Raw genomic sequence first — 19,821 nt, forward strand, 5'->3', positions numbered from 1 at the left:
GGTAGTCAGAAAGTAAAAGTAACTTAGGTCACTGCAAAAGGGGCCAGGTGTCCTATCATGGCCCTCTTTGTATCTCCCGTAAGCAGAACAGCCTCTAACTAAGGGACACCTACTCTTTGGCCCAGAATTACCTATGTTGGGTGAGAGGTTCAAGGAGGAGCCCAATTTTCCCTCTAGACTAAGCCAGCTCCTCGTGCTCAGATGAGGAGATGCCTAGCGGAGACTCAGATCCTAGGATCTTCTCAGAACCCAGAAGACAGTCAGTTCTCAGGAGGTGGTAGTGAGTGGTGTGGTCCTCTCTCAGCTCTTAAGGCAGCTGAGAAGGCAGATCTCCAGGACGACTGTGGGCTGGACAACCGTGTCACTCCTGGCGTTTGTCTAAACCTTAGTAGGAATTTGGGAACTCCCACAGCCATCCCAAGATGCAGGATATATCCCAGAAAAGCAGGGACCTAGCAAGAGAAGCCCTGGTCTGGGCTCTAGGGTAACAGTCCCCCTGTTTGTTTCAGTCGTCGGCACTCCACTTCTAGTTACCTACCTGGGATGCACACTCTCCATCCTCTTAGAGAACTCAGGGCCATTAGTGCAGAATCCCAAGAGAAATAACTATGGAAAGAGTTGAGAGGGCTTTAGTGCCTCCCAAGTGTAGCAGAACATCCACAGATTATTTTATCCAGGATTGCTTCAGATTCTGCTGATAACCCCAGACCAAGGGTGCATTTCAAGGACTAGTCCCTGGGTGTCACTGCTGTTTCCTAGGCAAGTGCCCGATCAGTTAGCTAATGCTAAAGTGCACTGGAGAGAGAAAATTCCTTCTTTTAGACTTGATTTGAGGAGACAAAAGAGTTCTGTGCCTTCTGTGAATTCCATGATGTTCTCACTCCCTCTCCTTCTCTGTCCCTCCTGGCTGACCTGGTTTGCATGGTCCATCATGGAGTTGGTCCATGCCCCTCTTTCCTCTCTAATTCACTCATGAGAACCCAAACCCTGCATTCTTCATGCTCCACAGGAGCAGACACATGCAGCCAGGGAAAGTCCTACAACTGACAAGATTAGCTTCGCTTTGGATTCATGAACACAAACCTCAGCTGGGATGGTCAGCCATCTGTTCATTTGGCTCCAAGTGTCATCCTCTCACTCCCTTGCACAACTACTTCATATCTTACCTTCAAACCTCCCACATTCTTCACTTGCATTGCCGAAAAAAGTGAACTTGGTACTAACTTCCTCACCTTTTCACCACCAAACCTGTAACCTTACTGTTTTAGTTTCCTCAGCTGCCCAAAGCAGATACCATGAAATGGGTTGGCTTTAAAGAATGGGGATTTATTAGCTTATAGTTTGAGGACATGAGATTGTCCAAATCAAGCATCATCAAGGTGATGCTTTCTTCCCCAAAACCAGCAACTGGCAATCCTTGGCTCCTCTGCCACATGGCAAGGCACATATGGGTCTACTAGTCACCTCCCTTCTCTTTTGGGTTCCGTCTATTTCAGCTTCTTGCTTCTGTGGCTTTCTCTCTGTCTCTGTATTCATTCTACTTATAAAGGATGCCAGTAAGAGGATTAAGACCCATCCAGAATGAGGAGGCTCACACCTTAAGTTGAAGGAGCCTCATCAAAAGGTTTACAATGGGTTTCCATCCACAGGAATGGATTACATTTAAGAACATGTTTTTCTGGGGTACATACAGTTTCAAACCACCACACTTACCAACATTTGTAAACATCGTCCTCTCCTCTTTCACTTCCACTCTGAATGTCACTCCCTTCTCAATTTCTCAAGCTCCTGGATCTTTGGTTCACTCTACTTTCTTCTGGATTGATAGCTCCCTCTATCCTGGAGAATTCCAATGATCAAAGAATTAAGCTCTTGAATCTCCCATCTTAAAAGTCTCCCTGCTTATACCAAATGATTCTCCAGCCACTGTTTCTGTTCTCTTTCATAGCTAAATTTCTACTTTTGTCTCCATATTAAAAAAAAAAGCTATTTGCACTCACTGCCTCTCATCCACTCTTCAACATGCCCAAATCTCATTGATGTCCACCCCACTCCACTGAGTTGACTCCTCAAAGTCATCATGATCGCCATGTCAACAAATGCAATGGACCTAATGCCTTTAACACCATCCCCAGAACTGTGCACAGCAGATTCTCTCTGTCCTCTCGGCTTCCATGACACCACCTTCCCATGACTTCACAGATCACCCTCATCTTTCATGTAGTTTCTCCTTGGTTTCCTTTGTTGACTTCTCAGTTAGTTGATTCTAAATATTATAATTTCTTTGGTCTCAACTCAGGATTGTTTTCTTTTTTCCTCTCTATCCTATCTTCCTATGTAATCTCACCCATTCCTGCTGATTTATTTATCACCTTGTAACGCTCATAACTCCAAAATTTATATCTGCAGTCAAGTCCTGTCTTTTGACATCTTCCTTTGGATGTTTCATATTTAAAAATTAATATCTCCAAAATGAAATTCTCAATTTATACTTTCCCCTCCCAAAATGCCTGTCCTCTTTTCTTTAGTCTTTTCCATCTCTGTAAATGGTGCCAACGGTCACTTCACCACTCAAACCAAAAAACTAGGAATGATTACTATTTCTTGTATTCTTCTTATCCATTCCATTAGCAAATCCTATTGATTCCATCTCTAAAATTTACTTCACATCTCTTCACTTCTCTCCGTCTTCACTGCTGTTCATATCATTCAGGCCACCATCTCTCTACTAAACTGATGCAACATATTGGAACAAATCATCCCAGTCCCACTCTCTTCGATCTATTCTTGACATAACAGTAACAATGGTCTTATAGATTAAGTCAATGATGGAAATTTCTGTATCTTAATCTGGGTGTACATGTGGAAAACTTTGAGATGCATTTAAGAGTTGTACACTTCACTGGAGGTTATGCTTCACCTAAAATGTCCCAAACAGAAAACCTAAATCAGATATCAATTTTCTGGTTAAAATCATTCAGCAGTTTCTTTATTTTTTGTTTTTTAATATTTTTATTGTACACAACAAAAACATACATTCTTGATATACAGTCTATACGTGGTGTACAATCACAATATCATCACATAGTTGTGTATTCATCACCATGATCAGTTTTTTGAACATTTGCATCTCTCTAGCAAAAGAAATAAAGAAAAAACTCATATATGCCATACCCCTTACTCCTCCCTCTTATTACCACCAGTATTTCAATCTACTCAATTTATTTTAACCTTTGTCCCCCCCTATTATTTGTTTCTTTTTATCTATGTTTTTTACTCATTTGTCCGTAGCCTAGATAAAAGGAGCATCAGACACAAGGTTTTCACAAATCACACAGTCATATTGCAAAAGCTATATCTTCAAGAAACATGGCTCTGGAACATAGTTCTAAAGTTTCAGGTACTTCCCTCTAGCCTCTCGAACACATCATAAACTAGAAGGGGATATCCATATAATGTATAAGAATAACCTCCAGGATAACCTCTCAACTCCTTTGAAATCTCTCAGCCACTGACCCATTGTTTTGTCTCATTTCTCTCTTCCCTCTTTTGGTAGAGAAGGTTTTCTCAATCCCTTGATGCTGAGTCCCAGCTCATTCTAGGATTTCTATCCCACGTTGCCAGGGAGGTTTATACCCCTGGGAGTCATGTCCCATGTAGAGGGTGACAGTCCATGCAATCTTTTTTTTTTCTAATTCTTTTTATTCACCATAACATACAAACACAAACATTCTTACCATATGATCATTCCATTCTTGATATATAATCAATAACTGACAATATCATCACATAGTTGTATGTTCATCTTCATGATAATTTCTTAGAACATTTATTCAGTGGCTTCTTGCTCTATTTAAAATGAAAACCAAATATTGCGTCATGTGGCCCTGGCCTTTTGCTCTAACTTCATTTCCTATTACACTCATCCCTTGTTTACTAGAACTCAGCTGCCATAGCTTTCATGTAGTTTCTCTAACAGACCAAGAGTCTTCCTGTCTCAAAAACTTTGAGTTCCCTTAGCCCAGAACCCTTCCACCATGCATAACACCTTCTCCTTCATGTTACTTACTCAGCCTTTCCCAGACCCCCATACCTAGAACATGTCATTCCACTTATTCTTTCTGCTCCAAAATTGTCTTTTTATGGTACTGTTGTAATTGTTTTGTTTTCCCCCACTGTTGGGACCAGCTTATATATTTGACAGATAGCATCATAGCATGTATATGATAAGTAAGTGCTCCACAGCTGACCAAGGTTGTGAGTCCTGGACTCAAAGAGCAGGCAGATCCCTTAGCACTTGATTTTTTAGTTCCTATAAATCAAGGTAAATCATCCATTCCCCACAGAAAATCAAACAGTATCTCTATAGAAACTGGCAGGAGTCATAGTAATCTGCCTAAGTGAGATAAAGGGGGGAAAGTATGTCTAAAAAGAAAAGAAAAAGAGAGAGAGAAAGCCAGAGACCAATGGCAAGTCTCACACTGCAAATTTTGGCCATGCTGTTTGCTTTCAAGGCACCTCATTTCCAATTCATATCTCACCAAGATCTTAGATTATTCTAGCACAGAAGCCTCCACCCTGAGCCTGGCGTGGGGGAGAGCTGCATGGGTGAGCTCAGAATACAGGAGAAAGATGAATAAAAAAAATTTTTTAATGACAGGCAAGCATAAAATATACAAAAGCACACACACAGGAGAATTTTTACCTTTTATTTAGTCTCATCAAGTAGAAAGCTAAAACAAGGGATCCCTACACTAGGAGTGTTGCACAAAGACTCCAGTGTTACAGGTGCTTCTCAGACACGTTGTCTTCAAATCAGCCCTCTGGCATATCTGATTTTTTTTTTCAACAAGTACAGTCATTTCAACAGCAGAGCCATTCAGAACCACTTCATTTGTTCAAAGGCTCTTCCAAGACTTCTGCTTGACAGCTTCAAGGATCTCTCTGCTGGTGACAGCTCTTCCGTGGTTGTAGAAGGACAATCTAACTGCCTCAAGACTAACCCATTCCAGTTGCCAATCATCCAGAGAGCCCAGTGCATCCAAGACCCACAGGCACCTGCTAAAGTCTGCATGTACCTGAGAGAGAAACAGCACAGAAGTGAAGGCAGGGAAGTGACGGCTCCCCACTGTGAGCAATGTATAGTCTGACCCATCACCTAGTACCCACAGCTTGCATGGATTCATGAATACATGGACCCCCACATACCACCGAAAGGGGCAACTATGGGATGAGATGAAAGAAATTAGGCCATCTCACCGATCGACAGGCTCTTGGGAAGAGAAAGGAGGGAGGGGAATTCGTAGCTGGTGAGAAAGATAAGTGGAGAAAGCAGTAGTTGAAAGACAACCCTTATCTGGATAATACAGACCAGACTAACTTTGGTTACTTTAATTTTTGTGCCTCAGTTTTTTCAAATAGAAGTAGCATCAATATCCAATATCATTGTAGTTTTGAATTACTTTCACATCCTATATTTTATATTAGTAGCTTTATTTGCAGATATTTCCTAACGACGAGCCTTACTTTCTATTACTTCATTTGTACCAACATAATCACCAGCCTAACTGGCAACTTACTCTTCTTTAACTGTGTCCCTGTTTTCCAGCCTCCATGCCACTGTTTTTTGGTCACCTCCACCTAGCATGTCTGTGTCCCTCTCCACCTTTCAAATCCTATCCATCCACAAAGGCTCCTCCCCTAGTGTCACTCCTGCTTATCTGCACACCACACAACCTTATTGAGACCCTCCTCCATCTGAGGACGATGGCATTTTGTGCCCTCAGGGCCTGATTCACACTGCCTTATGCCATTTCTGTCTTTGTCTAAAGTTAGAGAGGCAACTGCAGTTACAACAAACACACAAACTTGGCCTGAGAACCATCTACCCAGGGTGCTTATCTTAACTCTGCCTGAACAGAGACGTCATATCAGTTCGTCATATTTTCTTGTTCAGTCTCAGTTTCCTTTTTATGAAAAAGACATGGAATGAACTCAGAAAAACTTCTGGTTCTCATGAATTAGAACTGTTTCCTCAATGCCTGCATCGTGAGCCCCTTTATGACTGAGACCACTTGGTTTTCATCTGAGCTCCCCTAGCAGAACCAGCTTGCATTTAGACACACTACATTTAACCCAACCAATTTATTTCACAGTGCCCTGAGACACTGGCCCAAGGCACAGATCTAAGCTTCCAGGGGCCTACGGAAGCAGAGCAGCTGATGAAAAGACTTGGTTAAAGGGGAAATGTCTAGGAAATAACTAGTGATATTTCTTAATAAAGGTATATTTTAAAGGTATTAGCTGATTAACCAGAGCACCACCCCCCACCCCCCTTTCCACCTGTTGACTCTACGTCAGGGCTTCTTATCCAGGGCGATTTTGCCCTGCAGGGAACATTTGGCAATGTCTGGAGACATTTTGGGTTGTCCCAACTTGGAGCGGGGGAGGATGATATTGACATCTAATGGGTAGAGGCCAGGGATGCTGCTAAATACCCTACAATGTACAGGGAAGCCTGGGAGGCTGCATCCCCAGCCCAAAATGTCAATAGTGTCAAGATTGAGAAATGCCCCCCTCCCTTGAAATCATTTCCCCATCTTCTTCTAGGATGGGCAATAATTTCCAAATGACTACTGGAATATAGGGTGCTTTGGTACAGTTACAATAGGAACATTCACCCTTGCTTCATCATCACGAAGAAATTATATTCCAAGTCAAGCCCTACAACATTTTTTTTCATATAATCTCCTTTATTGTCAATAGCTTCTCTTGAAGAAAAGCAAACACCTTCTTGATTTTGTTTTATGCATGTATATGTCACTGGGTGAGGCTGGGTGGGCAGGGAGAAGGAATAAGAGTGCCTACCCACATATGACCCATTCTAAATATAGAGCATCATTTCATGAAAACCTTACACATGCAATACTGCAAAGCCACAGAATAGACAAGGAAGGGAGCCTCCCTCTACAAGAAAGCTAGAAGGTCTTTAAGAATCGGTTTACAGTTTACCTGTCAACAGGTACAAGAAACAGACACTAAGAGCTCAGGTGTTCAGAGTTGCTGCCAATAGAAGGCCAAGCAGCCGACAGCAGATCCAGTTCACAGAAACTGTTTGTGTCTAACTTATCAAGAACACAATGTGTGAAGAAGGGCTCCTGTATCAGAATAAGTTGAAGGCAAGAACATACCCAGGACCCACTAACGCCATACTTCTCTTGGCCGTTCTGAACTTCCACCAACAGCCCCAACTCACTTGTTTTAGCATTTTCTGCATATACTTAAAATAGGCCTCCTTTTTCCTCCTCCTCCACTTCCTCCTCCCAAGGGCTGAGCTGACCGACTCGTACTTCCTTTTCGCTGGGTTATACATTTGAGTCTTCTTAAGGAGTCTTAGACTATCGAAATAAATTACACGTTGAGGGCGCAATCCTTACACCTCTGGCTCAGAACATCGGTACAAGCACGCCCAGGTCCCCAAAGAAGTTTTATAGGGAGGGTCGCACAACAGCCTTTCCTAATAAAATCAGTGACCGCACCTGCAGGATACGAAGGTGCTCAGAACCCTTAAGAGATATTAGGCGTGAAGTCTAAAGCTCACTTACGCAGGTTTGAAAGGAGCACAAGGCAACTCAATTCCAAGTGTTCTTTTGCTCTTTCTCAGGTGAAAAAGAAAGCAGCCGCTGTGATGTAATGACAATCAGTTTACTAGGCAACATTCATCTCAGAAGTTATTCTTCTATATGCCTAATGCCATGTGTTTTTAGTATAGATTTCAACTCAAAAAGACTGGGAGTGGGACCCTGGAAGCTGTATTTTTTTTCAATCAGAAGTATCCCAGGTGAATCTAAACCTTCGTAAAGCAGCTTCAGGAGATTTGGTTATACCTTGTATCTTTGAATTTGCATTGGGAGAGAAATATATCTCCTGGAAGTCAAGCATGTGCCTGCTTATGCAATAGCAGTCAGGAACTCAGGTGACAAAGTATGCATAGGAGAGACAGAAAATCATTGTGCCTTCAAGACTGAACTTTGGGAAATTATAGATAAAGAGGCTGTGAACTCCCTGTAATTAGTATATCCGTTCAGCAACAGGAAGTGACCAGTCTGACATGAACTAGCAGATAAGAGGACACCAGAGAACCAGGGTGTTAAAAAAAAGAAAAACTAGACGAGAATGTACACTCTCTTTCTACCCCACTGGATATGCACTGTGTCAAAGCTCGGATGGGTTAGGAATGGGGCAGGTGAAAATTAAATAGTAGTGGAAATAGTACTATCAGTTTACATTTATTAGGCCTTAACTATGATCAAACCCCAGGCTAGGTGCTTTAATTATAATAGCAACCCTATGAGGTAAGATACTATTATTAAAAACCTTTGTGAGGCGGGCCACAGTGGCTCAGCAGGCAGAGTTCTTGCCTGCCATGCTGGAGATCTGGATTCGATTTCCAGTGCCTGCCCATGCGAAAAAAAAAAAAAACCTTTGTAAAGTGGTTACAGATTTTCGAGTGGGAAGCATCTATTCCCTAATACGTATTATCTGTAATACTTTGTCTGCTGGTTCATGTCAGTCTTGTCATCTTCTCGGGGTTCTTATTTCACAGAGGAAGAAGCTGAGGCTCAGAGGGCTTAAATGATTGGCTCAGGATCACATATAGTATATAAGTGGCAAAAGCAGCCCCAGACCCTTTGCGACCTGTGCAGTGGCTTCACGTATTTATTTCCAGATGGAGAACTTGAATATAACTTATCTGTAATGCAGGTACCATTCTTCTGAATTCATCCTTTGATACACTATACAAAGTCCTGAATTAAAAGAAAAGATAAATAGGGCCTGAGTTTAAAACAACAGCAATAACATCAAGAAACCTAAACTGAACACCTGTATGATAGGAAAATGTGACTCACTATTGCTTATTATATCCAAACAGGCCTGGTTGGCAAAGTCGTGCCCCACTCACCATCCGAGTCCTACTCTCACTTCACCAGCTTTATCTCATTATTCGTCTCTTTAAAAATAATAATAAATGCACAAAGAATGTGTTACGACAGGAATTTGAAGTTTTAACGTGAAGAAGTGAATGCAAATTTGTCGGTACCACCAAAGCTCCTTGGATGGCACCCTTCACTGGACTGGGTCAGTGGGAAGGGACTGGCCAGGAGGGAATTGAAGGAATTGAACCAGTGCTAAAAGGATGCTGGAGCATTTTGGGGGTGGCGCGGGGGAAAGGAGAATATATGGAATGTTGCAATGGGAGGGCAGCACAGAAGGCCCAGCCAAATGGTATTCCACTCATTCAAAAATATTCAGCAAATTTTAGTTCCCTACTAAGCACAAGGCCCATAGTTATGCATGGAAATGGTAATGAATATGAATTTTTAAATAGCTCATAGGAAAATCATAATGATAATCAGAGACTCATAGGAATCTTTTGGAAATCTCAGTCTGCTAAAAATGATGTGCAGTAAATCCTTACCTGCTCATAACGTCCCTTTTCTGAAAATAAAGGAAGCAATTAACATAAAATAAGCAATTAACATAAACTAGGCAATGTTGCCTAGTTTTTATTGAAAATTTACAACCTGCCTTGAATTATGCGAAACGCTTCAAATACATCATCTCATTCCATGGTCTTAACACTCAGAGATGGGTTTATCATCTCTTCATTAAAGATGAGGAAACGGAGACTTACCAAGATGAACTAATTTACTCAAGATTACATAGTTAGTAAGTTGCAGAGCTAGGAATTGAACTTGGGTATGTCTGACATTAAAGTTCACATGAGTATTTCTCCAAGCAAGGCCCCTGCACACCTGCAGAAGAATTTCTGGAGTACTTATTAAAATACAGATTCCCAAGCCTCATCCTAAACCTCTGGTATCAGTACCTTAAGTTAGGTACCACTGCTCCACCAGTGCCTCTCAAGGGTGAGGGAAATACTACTCTGAACCGAATCCTATTCCATAAGGAAGACCAAATTAGAGACATGGAAAGGATGGGAATCCTAGAAGAAAGTGACCAAGATATTGCTAAGAGCTAAGCACAGTCAGACATAGACTTTAGACTTCAAGAAGGCAGACTTCAAAAGATCAGCAAAAACAGGGCTAGGATTCTATGGATAAAAACTCTAAAGGGGAGGTCAACTCAAGAAAGATAGGAGGCTCCTCCTGACCTGGAGATGATCTTGGCTCCCCTCCTTGGTTACAGTTCACTTCAACTTGGTCCTATCTCAGTTGAGTCTCAGATCCAAAGGATAAAGCAAGCTCATAAAAACAGATAATGAGTTACAACATCAGAAGAGGAGAGGGTTGGGAGCTGGTTAGGATACAAAACGTGCAGTGAATCTGGGCAAATGACTCAGGACTAAAACTGAGTGTACGGGTGTTGGCCCTGTTTCTGCAGGGCATGAGGGAGGCCTGATAAGTAAAGGGGCTCAAGAAGATTTAGGTATTGTAGCATATTATAGAAGGGATTCGGGCATTAGATGAGATATTGGATTACATGACCTCAGAGGTCTGCTAGGTTTTGTTGATTCTAGTTTTAAATCCTTGAAACTTTTTCCTGTATCATTTCTTCAGGGTTCAGGTGGTCAGCATTTGGATGCAAGTACTGCTCATGTTATTTCTACCACTGGATCATCTCAAGAATTAATCCACTTGATTGGAAGAGTTGTGCACTGTGCATTTTAACTTCATCTTATTTCATGACTTGTCTCTAGGAGATACATACTGCTGCCACTCGCCAGCTGGGATGGGCTTTGGGGACAGTCCCTGACTGGCAGCTCGCAGGATATAGAAGGTGATGGTTGCTCACATTTTTCTCCCTTCCACAATGGTCAGGATCCATGGTGTGATCCTCCCTTTAGCTCAGGGGTTGTAACTTGGTGTGGTAGTTAGATTCATTCGTCAACTTGGCCAGGTGAAGGCACCTAGTTCTGTCGCTGCGGACATGATCCAATGATACGTGACCATCATCTGTTGCTCATTACATCTGCAGTCGGCTAGGAGGCGAGCTTGCTGCAATGAATGACGTTTGACTTAACTGGCTGGTGCTTAAATGAGAGAGCGCAACATAGCACAGCCCAAGCAGCTCGGCATACCTCATCTCAGCACTCGCAGCTCAGCCCAGGCCTTTGGAGATGCAGAAAGGAATCACCCCGGGGAAAGCTGTTGGAACCCAGAGGCCTGGAGAGAAGGCCAGCAGAGATTACCCTCAGCCTTTCCACGTAAGAAAGAACCTCAGAAAGAACTAACAAAATAAATCCCCTTCTATTAAAAGCCAGTCTGTCTCTGGTGTGTTGCATTTCGGCAGCTAGCAAACTAGAACACTTGGGAATCATTGATAGCTTCCCTCGGGGGATTCCAGGTACAGGCTGTGTATGTGCTTAATACATTTGTCCAGGGAGAGAAAGTCCACACATTTTCTTCAAAGGGGGATGAAAACTAACAAATCGAGAACTGTCCATCTATCGCTCTGAGCCCCTTGCAGTGGTGGTCCCTTCCTACTCATTTTCCTCTCTTATTTTTTGCTCTTCCTCTTCAGCTGACCTCTTCAAACATTCTCTGTGCTTAATACGATTATACTAAAAGCAGCTATATTTGCAATATCACAGTCATTCCAAAGAGCAAAGAGAGACACATCCCCATCAACCTGGTCACAGGCAGGCACAGCTGGACCACAGGGGAGTAGGGACAGAAATTCTCCAAACCCAGAGCCAACTCTAGAGGTGAGAAGATAAACTTTTTAAGTTACTTTCTGGGTTTTCAGGGTGGCTTGTGATAGTGACTTCTGCTATGAAAACTCCATTTTCTTTGTCCTCTGAGATGTCTATAGGGTGTCAGGGTGAAAGGAGCAGGAGAGGGAGGGTTCCAAAGGGAGGTAAAAGTCCTCAATGACACCAGAGAGCTGTCAGGTCTGTCTGTCTTTAAAAAAGAGAAAAGGCTTCAAAAAATCACAGGAAGCATATATCCCATCTTTGACTTTGATGTCTCATTCTCAGTTCAAAGTAAGCCTTTCGCATGAAAGAAGAGGGACGGTGGCTCGGACAATTTCTAAGGCAGAGAGTCCCAAATCATCTATATACGAATGTGGGTACATATGAAATTATTTTACAATACAAATTTCTACTTCTCCTTTATGATGACTGAGCTTATAAAAATGAATTTATAAAATGAAAAAATGAAGGAAAAAAAAGAATTTATAAAATGCCCTTTGAATACATTGTGTGACTGTTTTTCCCTAGCCTTACTACTTTTGTTTTGCTTGGCTAATGCCGAAATGTTTGTCTTCCTTGAATGCACGACACCTGGTAAAGGGAGTTAGGGTGGGGCGGCCCAGAAGCATTCTGGGAAAGTAGAATGGGAATAAATATTCACTGTGGAAAATTCAGAGTTGCTTTTCAGGGATAACCCAGGGAGCAGCAGCTGTTAACTGTGGAAGAGTTTTTCAGAACAACAGGTTTGTTCAATGTGAACATACAGTGTGTAGGCCTGGCCCCAGGGGAGCAGTAAACACAGACCTGAGACCTATTTCCAGGGACAGGAGATAAAAAGGAACCAATGCTGCCCAAAGATCAATTTTAATGCAGAAAATTTACCAAAGGAATGGATTTACACTTTTATATGACAACCCAGAGATTCACCAACCACTGTATATTCATTTATCAAGCAAGCATTTATTAAGAGCTTCAGCAGGCTGGGCATTGCGCCTCAAAATACCAGAGTTAAAACCTAGAAAGTTCAGACACAGCAACCAGCCCTTCTCACATCTAATGAGAGAAACAGACGAGAAAACAGGTTCAAGTGTGCTTAGCGCTGTAAGGGGGATAGCATTCCCAGGATGCTATGAGGGCACAGAAGAAGAGTGGCCAAGTCCTATCTAGAAGACCATGGAAGACTTCATGGAGGAAGTGATGTTGAGGCTGAAAGCTGAGGGACGAGCAGAAGTTAGCCAGGCAATGAGGGGTAAGGGACGGGCCAGCAGGGAAGAGAACTTCAGGCAGAGAACAGGATGTACGGGTGCTCCTTCTGTCATCCCTGAGGCACAGGGTTATATTCAATAACAAGGTAAATATTAAGTTATTTTTTATTTTAGAATAGTCTGCTTAATGTTTAAAATCTCTAGTACATCTAGGCTAACCAGAGCTGACAGATACCCTATACCAGGGTTTTAAAACTGTGTGCTCATTCAGTCCTGGGAGGTCTACAAATTCTGATGTGGCTTCCATCTCTGTTATTTGATGTTTTTTTTTTTTTTTACTCATCCAACAAACGTTTATTAAGCCTTTAGTCTGTGGTAGTTCTATTAGGTGCTAAGTCCATAATGGTAAATAAAACAGGCATGGTCCCCACTCCTGCATAGCTTATAGTTGTTACCCCTTTTCCAAAGATGAGCTAATGGAGAGACTAAAGTTCGGGTTCCTATAATGAGGATACTATGGGTGGCCTCTAAAAGCTTTTTTTTTTAATTAAAAAAATTAACTAACACAACATTTAGAAATCATTCCATTCTACATATACAATCAGTAATTCTTAATATCATCACATAGATGCATATTCATCGTTTCTTAGTACATTTGCATCGATTTAGAAAAAAAATAGAAAGACAACAGAAAAAGAAATAAAACGATAATAGAGAGAAAAAATAAAAAGAAGAAAAAAAACATAACTCAGATGCAGCTTCATTCAGTGTTTTAACCTAATTACATTACAATTAGGTAGTATTGTGCTGTCCATTTCTGAGTTTTTGTATCCAGTCTTGTTGCACAGTCTGTATCCCTTCAGCTCCAATTACCCATTATCTTACCCTATTTCTATCTCCTGATGGTCTCTGTTACCAATGACATATTCCAAGTTTATTCTCTAATGTTGGTTCACATCAGTGGGACCATACAGTATTTGTCCTTTAGTTTTTATTTGATGTTTTTTAAAAAAACTTAGAACAATTTTATTTTATTTTTAACTTTATATTTTGAAATAATGTCAAACTTACAGTAAAGCTGCAAAAATAATGAACAAATTTTCCATCTTTCCTTTACCTAGATTAACCAGTCGTTGACATTTTGCTATATTTGTTTTGCCCATTTATCTCTACCTATTTATATTTATGCACACACTTATTTTTATTACTGTTAGTGCCCAACAGTTTGAGACCTCATGCCTCTTTACTCCTAAATATGACAGCAGGTGATCTCCTATGTACAAGGATATTCTCTTATAGAGCCATAGTACATTACCAAATTCAGGAAATCTTACACTGGTTCAATGCTACTATTCAATATATGAATTTCACCAATTGACCCAATAACGTTCTTTATAACAATGTTATTTTCCTGGTTCAAGATCTAGTCCAAGATGACACGTTGCCTTTAGCTATAATGTCTCTTTGGTTGTCTTTAATCTAAACCAGTGGCTCAGGCTTTGTCTTTCATGCCACTGATATTTTTTAGAGTACAGTTCAGTTGTTTTGCAGAATACTCCTTAAATTGCATTTGTGTGATGTTTCCTCAGAATTAGATTTAGGTTATGCATTTTTAGCAGATAAGTCACATTGTGGCTTTTTTGGGAGATCACATCAGTCAGCTTACAGGGTCAGTGTGTCTCATTATTAGTGATGTCACCTTTTTTTGGATTTTAGTATATTTTAAACTGCAGCACAAACATACTTATCCAAATATACTCATATTCAAATTTTATCACAAAGGAGATTAATAACGAGCTAAGCTGCTCTAGATTTTCTTGTTTAAATGCAGACCTCAGGGTTTAGTTTCTACTGTCACCTCTGCATATATCTGAACTTCTTACAAATGTGTCTTAATAAGTTTGTATCTGTGCATTAGTCTTAAAAAAAAATGCTGAATGTAAAACTGGACCAGTAACAAATTACTGCTTAGCTGTGTGAATCAGAATTATCTAGAAACTGTACAATCAAAATGACATACAAAAGTAAATCAGATTAAGGTGAGCCCTGTTGGATCGATTTGGGTTCGTCAAAAGAGCCTTATTGGTCTCGTGCCTAATTTTATACTAGTTTCAATTTAGAAGATAAATTATAAGATACTCTTGAGTTTGTTGTGCACACATTTTATGTGATAGACTCCTGTGTAAGATAGTGGTTAAAATAAGAGTTCTCTTGCTTTGGCTATCTGAAACCCACACTTGGGTATCGATACTGCTCCTACCCACCACACAGTCTCTGCAACCTTCTCATCATTTGCAGGTCTTGCTGGTTCTTTCCTTGTGCCCTGGGATTTAGCTGTCATTTCTATCAACCCCAGGGCTCAGGGGAATACACATACCTCCATTTACCAATGGGTTGTTGAGTGTGTCCTCACCGCATCAAAGTTCACAAAAATTGAGCTCTTTAAATTTTCTTTCTGAAATTCAGTTTTAAAAAAAATGTTAAAATGTACCAATATAAATGTTTTAGGAATGCAGCCGTCCTCTATGCTGCGTGCTTTACCAAAGCATAGGACAGTCTTATCTTAGAAAGTGGCTAACCCAGAGCTCATCCCACAGATGAGAACAGTAAGACCCAGAAAGTATCTTCTATAAAAGAGAGCCCTTCATGGCAGCCAAAAACTCTGCAGCAACCCATTCCTGCATGCGCCAGGGGTTGGGGCAGTTTCCTGATAGTTGAGGTGCTGCTGCCAGAGTGATGAGGCCACCTTTCCCTCTCTCTCCTGGCCAGGGCGGGTTCTTGGCGGCTGAAGAAGGCCTTGAGCAGGGTCCTTCAACCTGATGTATTCATCTAAAATTCAGCCATAGAGTGGAAGCCCATCCAGGTCTTAGGGAACCTGTAGATTTCCTACTAGATATTGCAACAGAAGATGGTCCTAAAGGAGGTCTGTGACTGAAGAGATACCACTAATTTAGAAAGCCATTTATAACATATTTTCATTGGGGAAATGCATTTTGAGTTCCAAAAGGATTTTCAAAGCTTAACCAATCTATCCATAAGTTGGAGCTACTTGTAACTCATTCAATTCCATTGAACCACTATGAATTCCATATCTAAAACGTGTAGGGTAAAATGATAGCTACTTGGGTGTCATGGGGAATACCAAGAAGTTTAGGATATCGTCCCCTGTTCAAGAAGCCTAAAGCATTCCGGGAGATGAGACCTACGTTTACTAAATGCTTAAATAACAATACAAATAATGTTTGATGGCAAACGTACCTGACTGGAAGAGAAATATGGATCAAGGACCATCTCAAAGGGAGGCAGGCTGCCCTGTGGCTAAAGGGCTCATAAGTCAAACGACCTGGATGATAGGGCAGCTTTCCCACTTCATAGTTGTGTGACAAGTTACTTAAGTCCTCTAACGCGCTTACCACAGGGTGCGGTATTTTTGGCGCCCCCAAAATGTTCGCTATTATTATTCTCTTTTATTATACGAGTGAACCACCGATTCAAAGTTGGGCAGGACGTGAGTAGAGGAGTAAGAATGAGCTTCGCGATAGGGTGACAGAATTATAGTGAACTGTTTTCGCGAAAAGCTCCACAAATTACTTTTGTTGTGTTGTCACCTACCAAGCCCGGACAGGAGGCGGCAATGCTGGAAACCCTTTTCCATCCCCACGCCTAGGTCCGCAGCTCCTCGGCTCCCCGGATGTTCCAGCGCCCGTCCCCAGAGGGCGCTGCTGCCCAGCCGCCAAGGCCCCAATAAGGGCGCGCCCCCGTCGTCCGCCCCGCGCGTGCGCGCCCCTCAGGTGAGGAGGAGGAGGCCTGGGCCCCGGCGGGGCGGGGCCGGAGAGGCCGGGGCGGGCCCGGGCTGGCCGGGGCGGGAGGCTGCTGGGCCCCCGCGGAGACGAGAGCCGGGGGCGGGACCAGCCGCCGCCGTCTCCGTCTCGGTGTCCCGTCCCCCACAGCGCCCGGCCGCAGCCGCGGGAGAAGCGGAAACTGCCGGGCGTGCCCCGTTTGGAGCTGAGCCGGCCGGGAGCGCGCCGAGGAGCTGCAGCGCGGCCTCGGTCCGGGCTGGACCCGCCGAGCGGCACCCCCGGCCGCGAAGTCCCGCGACCCGACCCTGCCCCGGCCCCGCCCGAGCTCGCCGCGGACCCCCGGACCGGCCCCCGCGGCCCTCGCGTGCCCACCTGAGCCCATCCGCGCCCACCTGAGCCGGCGCCATGGCGGAGCAGGAGAGCCTAGAGTTCGGGAAGGCGGACTTCGTGCTGATGGACACCGTCTCCATGCCCGAGTTCATGGCCAACCTCAAGCTCAGGTGAGGGCGGAGCGGCCCCGAGCCGAGGCGCGAGGCTGCGCTTCTCCGAGAGGGGGCGCCCCTGCGGTGCAGCTGGATTGGGGGTATCGAGGACGCGCGGGGCTCGAGGGCAGCGCTTTCCCGAGAGTGGGCGCCCCTAGGGTGTGGTCTGATTGGGGGTGTCCGGGGGTGTGCGGAGCTCGAGAGCCGCGCTTTCGTGAGAGGGGTGACCCTGGGGTGCTGTCCGGATAGGGATTGTAAGGGCATGCGGAGCCGGAGGGAGCGCCTGGGGCCGCGCACCAGCTTGTTCGGCCCCAGGTAGATGATGTGGGCGGGACGGGTGACCTAATGGAAACCAAAGGAAAGGAAAATAAAAACTAGGGAGAGTCGTGGCGTCCGCGAAGGCCCTGGGAAGACGAGGTTGTTCAGAGAGAGGCTAGCGAGTCATCCCGGCTTCACACTTACTTCTTTTCTCTTTCTCTGTCTCCTTTTTTTCCTGGCGTGGTGCCACGAAGTTATTGAGGATGCTCTGGAGTGATCCCGGAGTTGTCTGTTCTGGGACACTGGCTATTTTTTTTGGTTACTCTAAACGTAATTACACACGTTTCCAGACGTTGAAGAAACTGCTGCACTTGCAGTGCCAAGATAAACTGTCTGAATTTGACAAGGCGTTCATGTCGTCAGTTTTTTTCAAGGAGTTACAGATAGAGCCCTTGTGTTACTGACGTCCTTGAAAATGGAGTCACAATCCAGTGCCCCAAAATGGGCTTCCAAGAGGAATTTGTTTTAGGAAGTCTTCCAGGTGCAATTATTTAACTCTTGATAGAGCAATATGTAAGCAGAGCTTTAAAGTAGCTGACAAGAAATTGAGCCAAAAGCTCCAGAAAACAGACGCATGTCAGAACTCGGTTTATAAAATTTGTAGCTTATAAAGTGAAAATCATAATCTAGGTTTGGATGCTTAACTGACCTTACCTCTTAGTACTAATTACTCCTGTTAACATTAGTTTAAGAATTTAGAAACTGGTTTATTCTTTGAAACTGCGAAATTCAAGAACTTCATTATGTCCCAGAACAGCAAGCAGGGGCACAGACCTGAATTCTCTATCTGCCTATCACAAACTAACTGGCCTTGAGCTAATCAGTATGACTGAGTTTCCTAATTTGTAAAATAATAAGGATTTCAAGATTCCTTTCAGTGTTCACATTCTCTGATTCTGTTTTCTCGGCTCAGGCTGTCTCAAACTTGCATGGCATCTTTCTGGATAGAGTATTGCAAATTGAAGAAGTGTAATCAGATTTTTACATACACAGCTTTATGATAGGACGTTGCATTATTGGCCAAAGTTTGGATGTCCAGGTTTTATAGAAATGCCCTCAAAAACCATATTATCAATTAAAAGGACATACCTATGTTATTGCTGAAGCCGGTAACCATTACTATAGTGATTAAAAGTCAGACTGTAGAGATTCATATTCTAGTTCTACCACATTCTAGCTGTGGCCCTGGGGCAGAGTGCTTGACCTCTGTGCCTCAGTCTTATCTGTAAAATTGGCATTGTCCTGAGGGTTAAATGAGTTAATATATGTAACTTGCAAAGATTAGTGCCTGGTAAATACATATTAGTGATTATTACAGTGTTAAAAGTAGTTTTCCCACGTGCACATAAAGCAAATAAAGGGGGTAAATTAAATAGCAATTTTATAGATTTAGATGGTTAGAAATTATTTAAGAAACCTTATCCCTACCCTCAGGAAAGAAGCTGTGTGCTTTGAGAAATGCCTTTATAATTTAGTCAGTCTCAGCTTATAATCATTTCAGTTTATCAAACATTAATTAAGTGCATACTGCATACAAGACACCGTAGTAATAGTCGAATATGAAGTGATTAATTTTAGCCTCCATCTGTCACCTCCAGTAAATATACAGCTTCAGCAGCGCTTTGCAGATTTATCAGAAGTTGAAACTGGAGGCTTAGAGACTACCTGGGCTACATTACTTGTGTAGGACAGCTCCTCTGCACTGGAATTACATCTCATGGGTTTTTTTTTTATATATCAGTTTGCAGGGAGGGTGCACTTAGAGATGATTTTTAGGCTTTTGCATATCATTGGCTGCAAAATATTTTAAGTGTGAGCTTTGAAATTTAAGAGAGATTGTTTTTTAATGTGAGCCTAGCAACTCCATATGTGCACAGAGGAGTACTTTCCAATTTAGTTCTACTTTGTGCACGTTTCCTCTAGGAGGCAAGGTGAGGGAGTTCAAAGAACTATAAGATGTGTTCCTTACCTCTCAAAGCATTGGCATGTCAATGAAAGCAGGAAGACAGGTGAAAATTTCTATTGATTTAAATACAGTACAAGAAAACAGCAGAAGAGAGAAGCCTTGTGGAGCTTAGATGATTATTTTCCAAGGTAATTGTACAAACTAATTGTTTTGGAAGTACAGAGGAGGGAAAGAGGTCCTAAGGCTGTCTCAGAAATACTGTATAGAGAAGGAGAGGAGGAGTGAGCCGAGTTGCAAGGGATAGGTAGGATTTGTTTAGGACCTGTGGGTGGAGAACATTCCAGGTGGATAAAGTGGCGTGAACAGAGTGGTGGAGGCATGAAAGCTATCTAGA

General features: G+C 42.7%; 2 protein-coding genes and 1 long non-coding RNA gene across 4 annotated transcripts in view; 1 reads left to right on the plus strand and 2 right to left on the minus strand.

The window, feature by feature from the left end:
- Positions 1-1,716: 1,716 nt before the first annotated feature.
- On the minus strand, positions 1,717-17,270 carry LOC143687842 (uncharacterized). 2 transcript variants are annotated; one of them, XR_013177703.1, is made up of 3 exons: positions 17,114-17,270; positions 15,299-15,376; positions 1,717-1,839 (listed from the first exon to the last, which is right to left on the minus strand). It is a non-coding gene; the product is annotated as an uncharacterized LOC143687842 (long non-coding RNA). The 2 variants fall into 2 exon arrangements; XR_013177702.1 differs by lacking the exon at positions 1,717-1,839 and adding an exon at positions 12,928-13,037.
- H2BN1 (H2B.N variant histone 1) lies at positions 4,696-7,696 on the minus strand (the record flags this gene model as incomplete). The annotated part of the gene is made up of 3 exons (XM_077162965.1): positions 4,696-5,078; positions 7,256-7,397; positions 7,605-7,696. Coding segments are annotated over 3 exons (414 nt in total), but the record flags the coding sequence as incomplete, so codon positions are not given.
- Positions 17,049-19,821, plus strand: part of MYO1D (myosin ID) — a 389,795-nt gene continuing 387,022 nt past the window's right edge. Inside the window, exon 1 of the mRNA XM_077165206.1 lies at positions 17,049-17,221. Coding sequence (XP_077021321.1) covers positions 17,127-17,221 — 95 coding nt within the window. The 5' untranslated portion in view covers positions 17,049-17,126. The remainder of the gene's footprint in view (positions 17,222-19,821) is intronic.

The sequence above is a fragment of the Tamandua tetradactyla genome, chromosome 6, assembly GCF_023851605.1.
Source record: "Tamandua tetradactyla isolate mTamTet1 chromosome 6, mTamTet1.pri, whole genome shotgun sequence".
NCBI classification, from domain to species: Eukaryota; Metazoa; Chordata; class Mammalia; order Pilosa; family Myrmecophagidae; genus Tamandua; species Tamandua tetradactyla.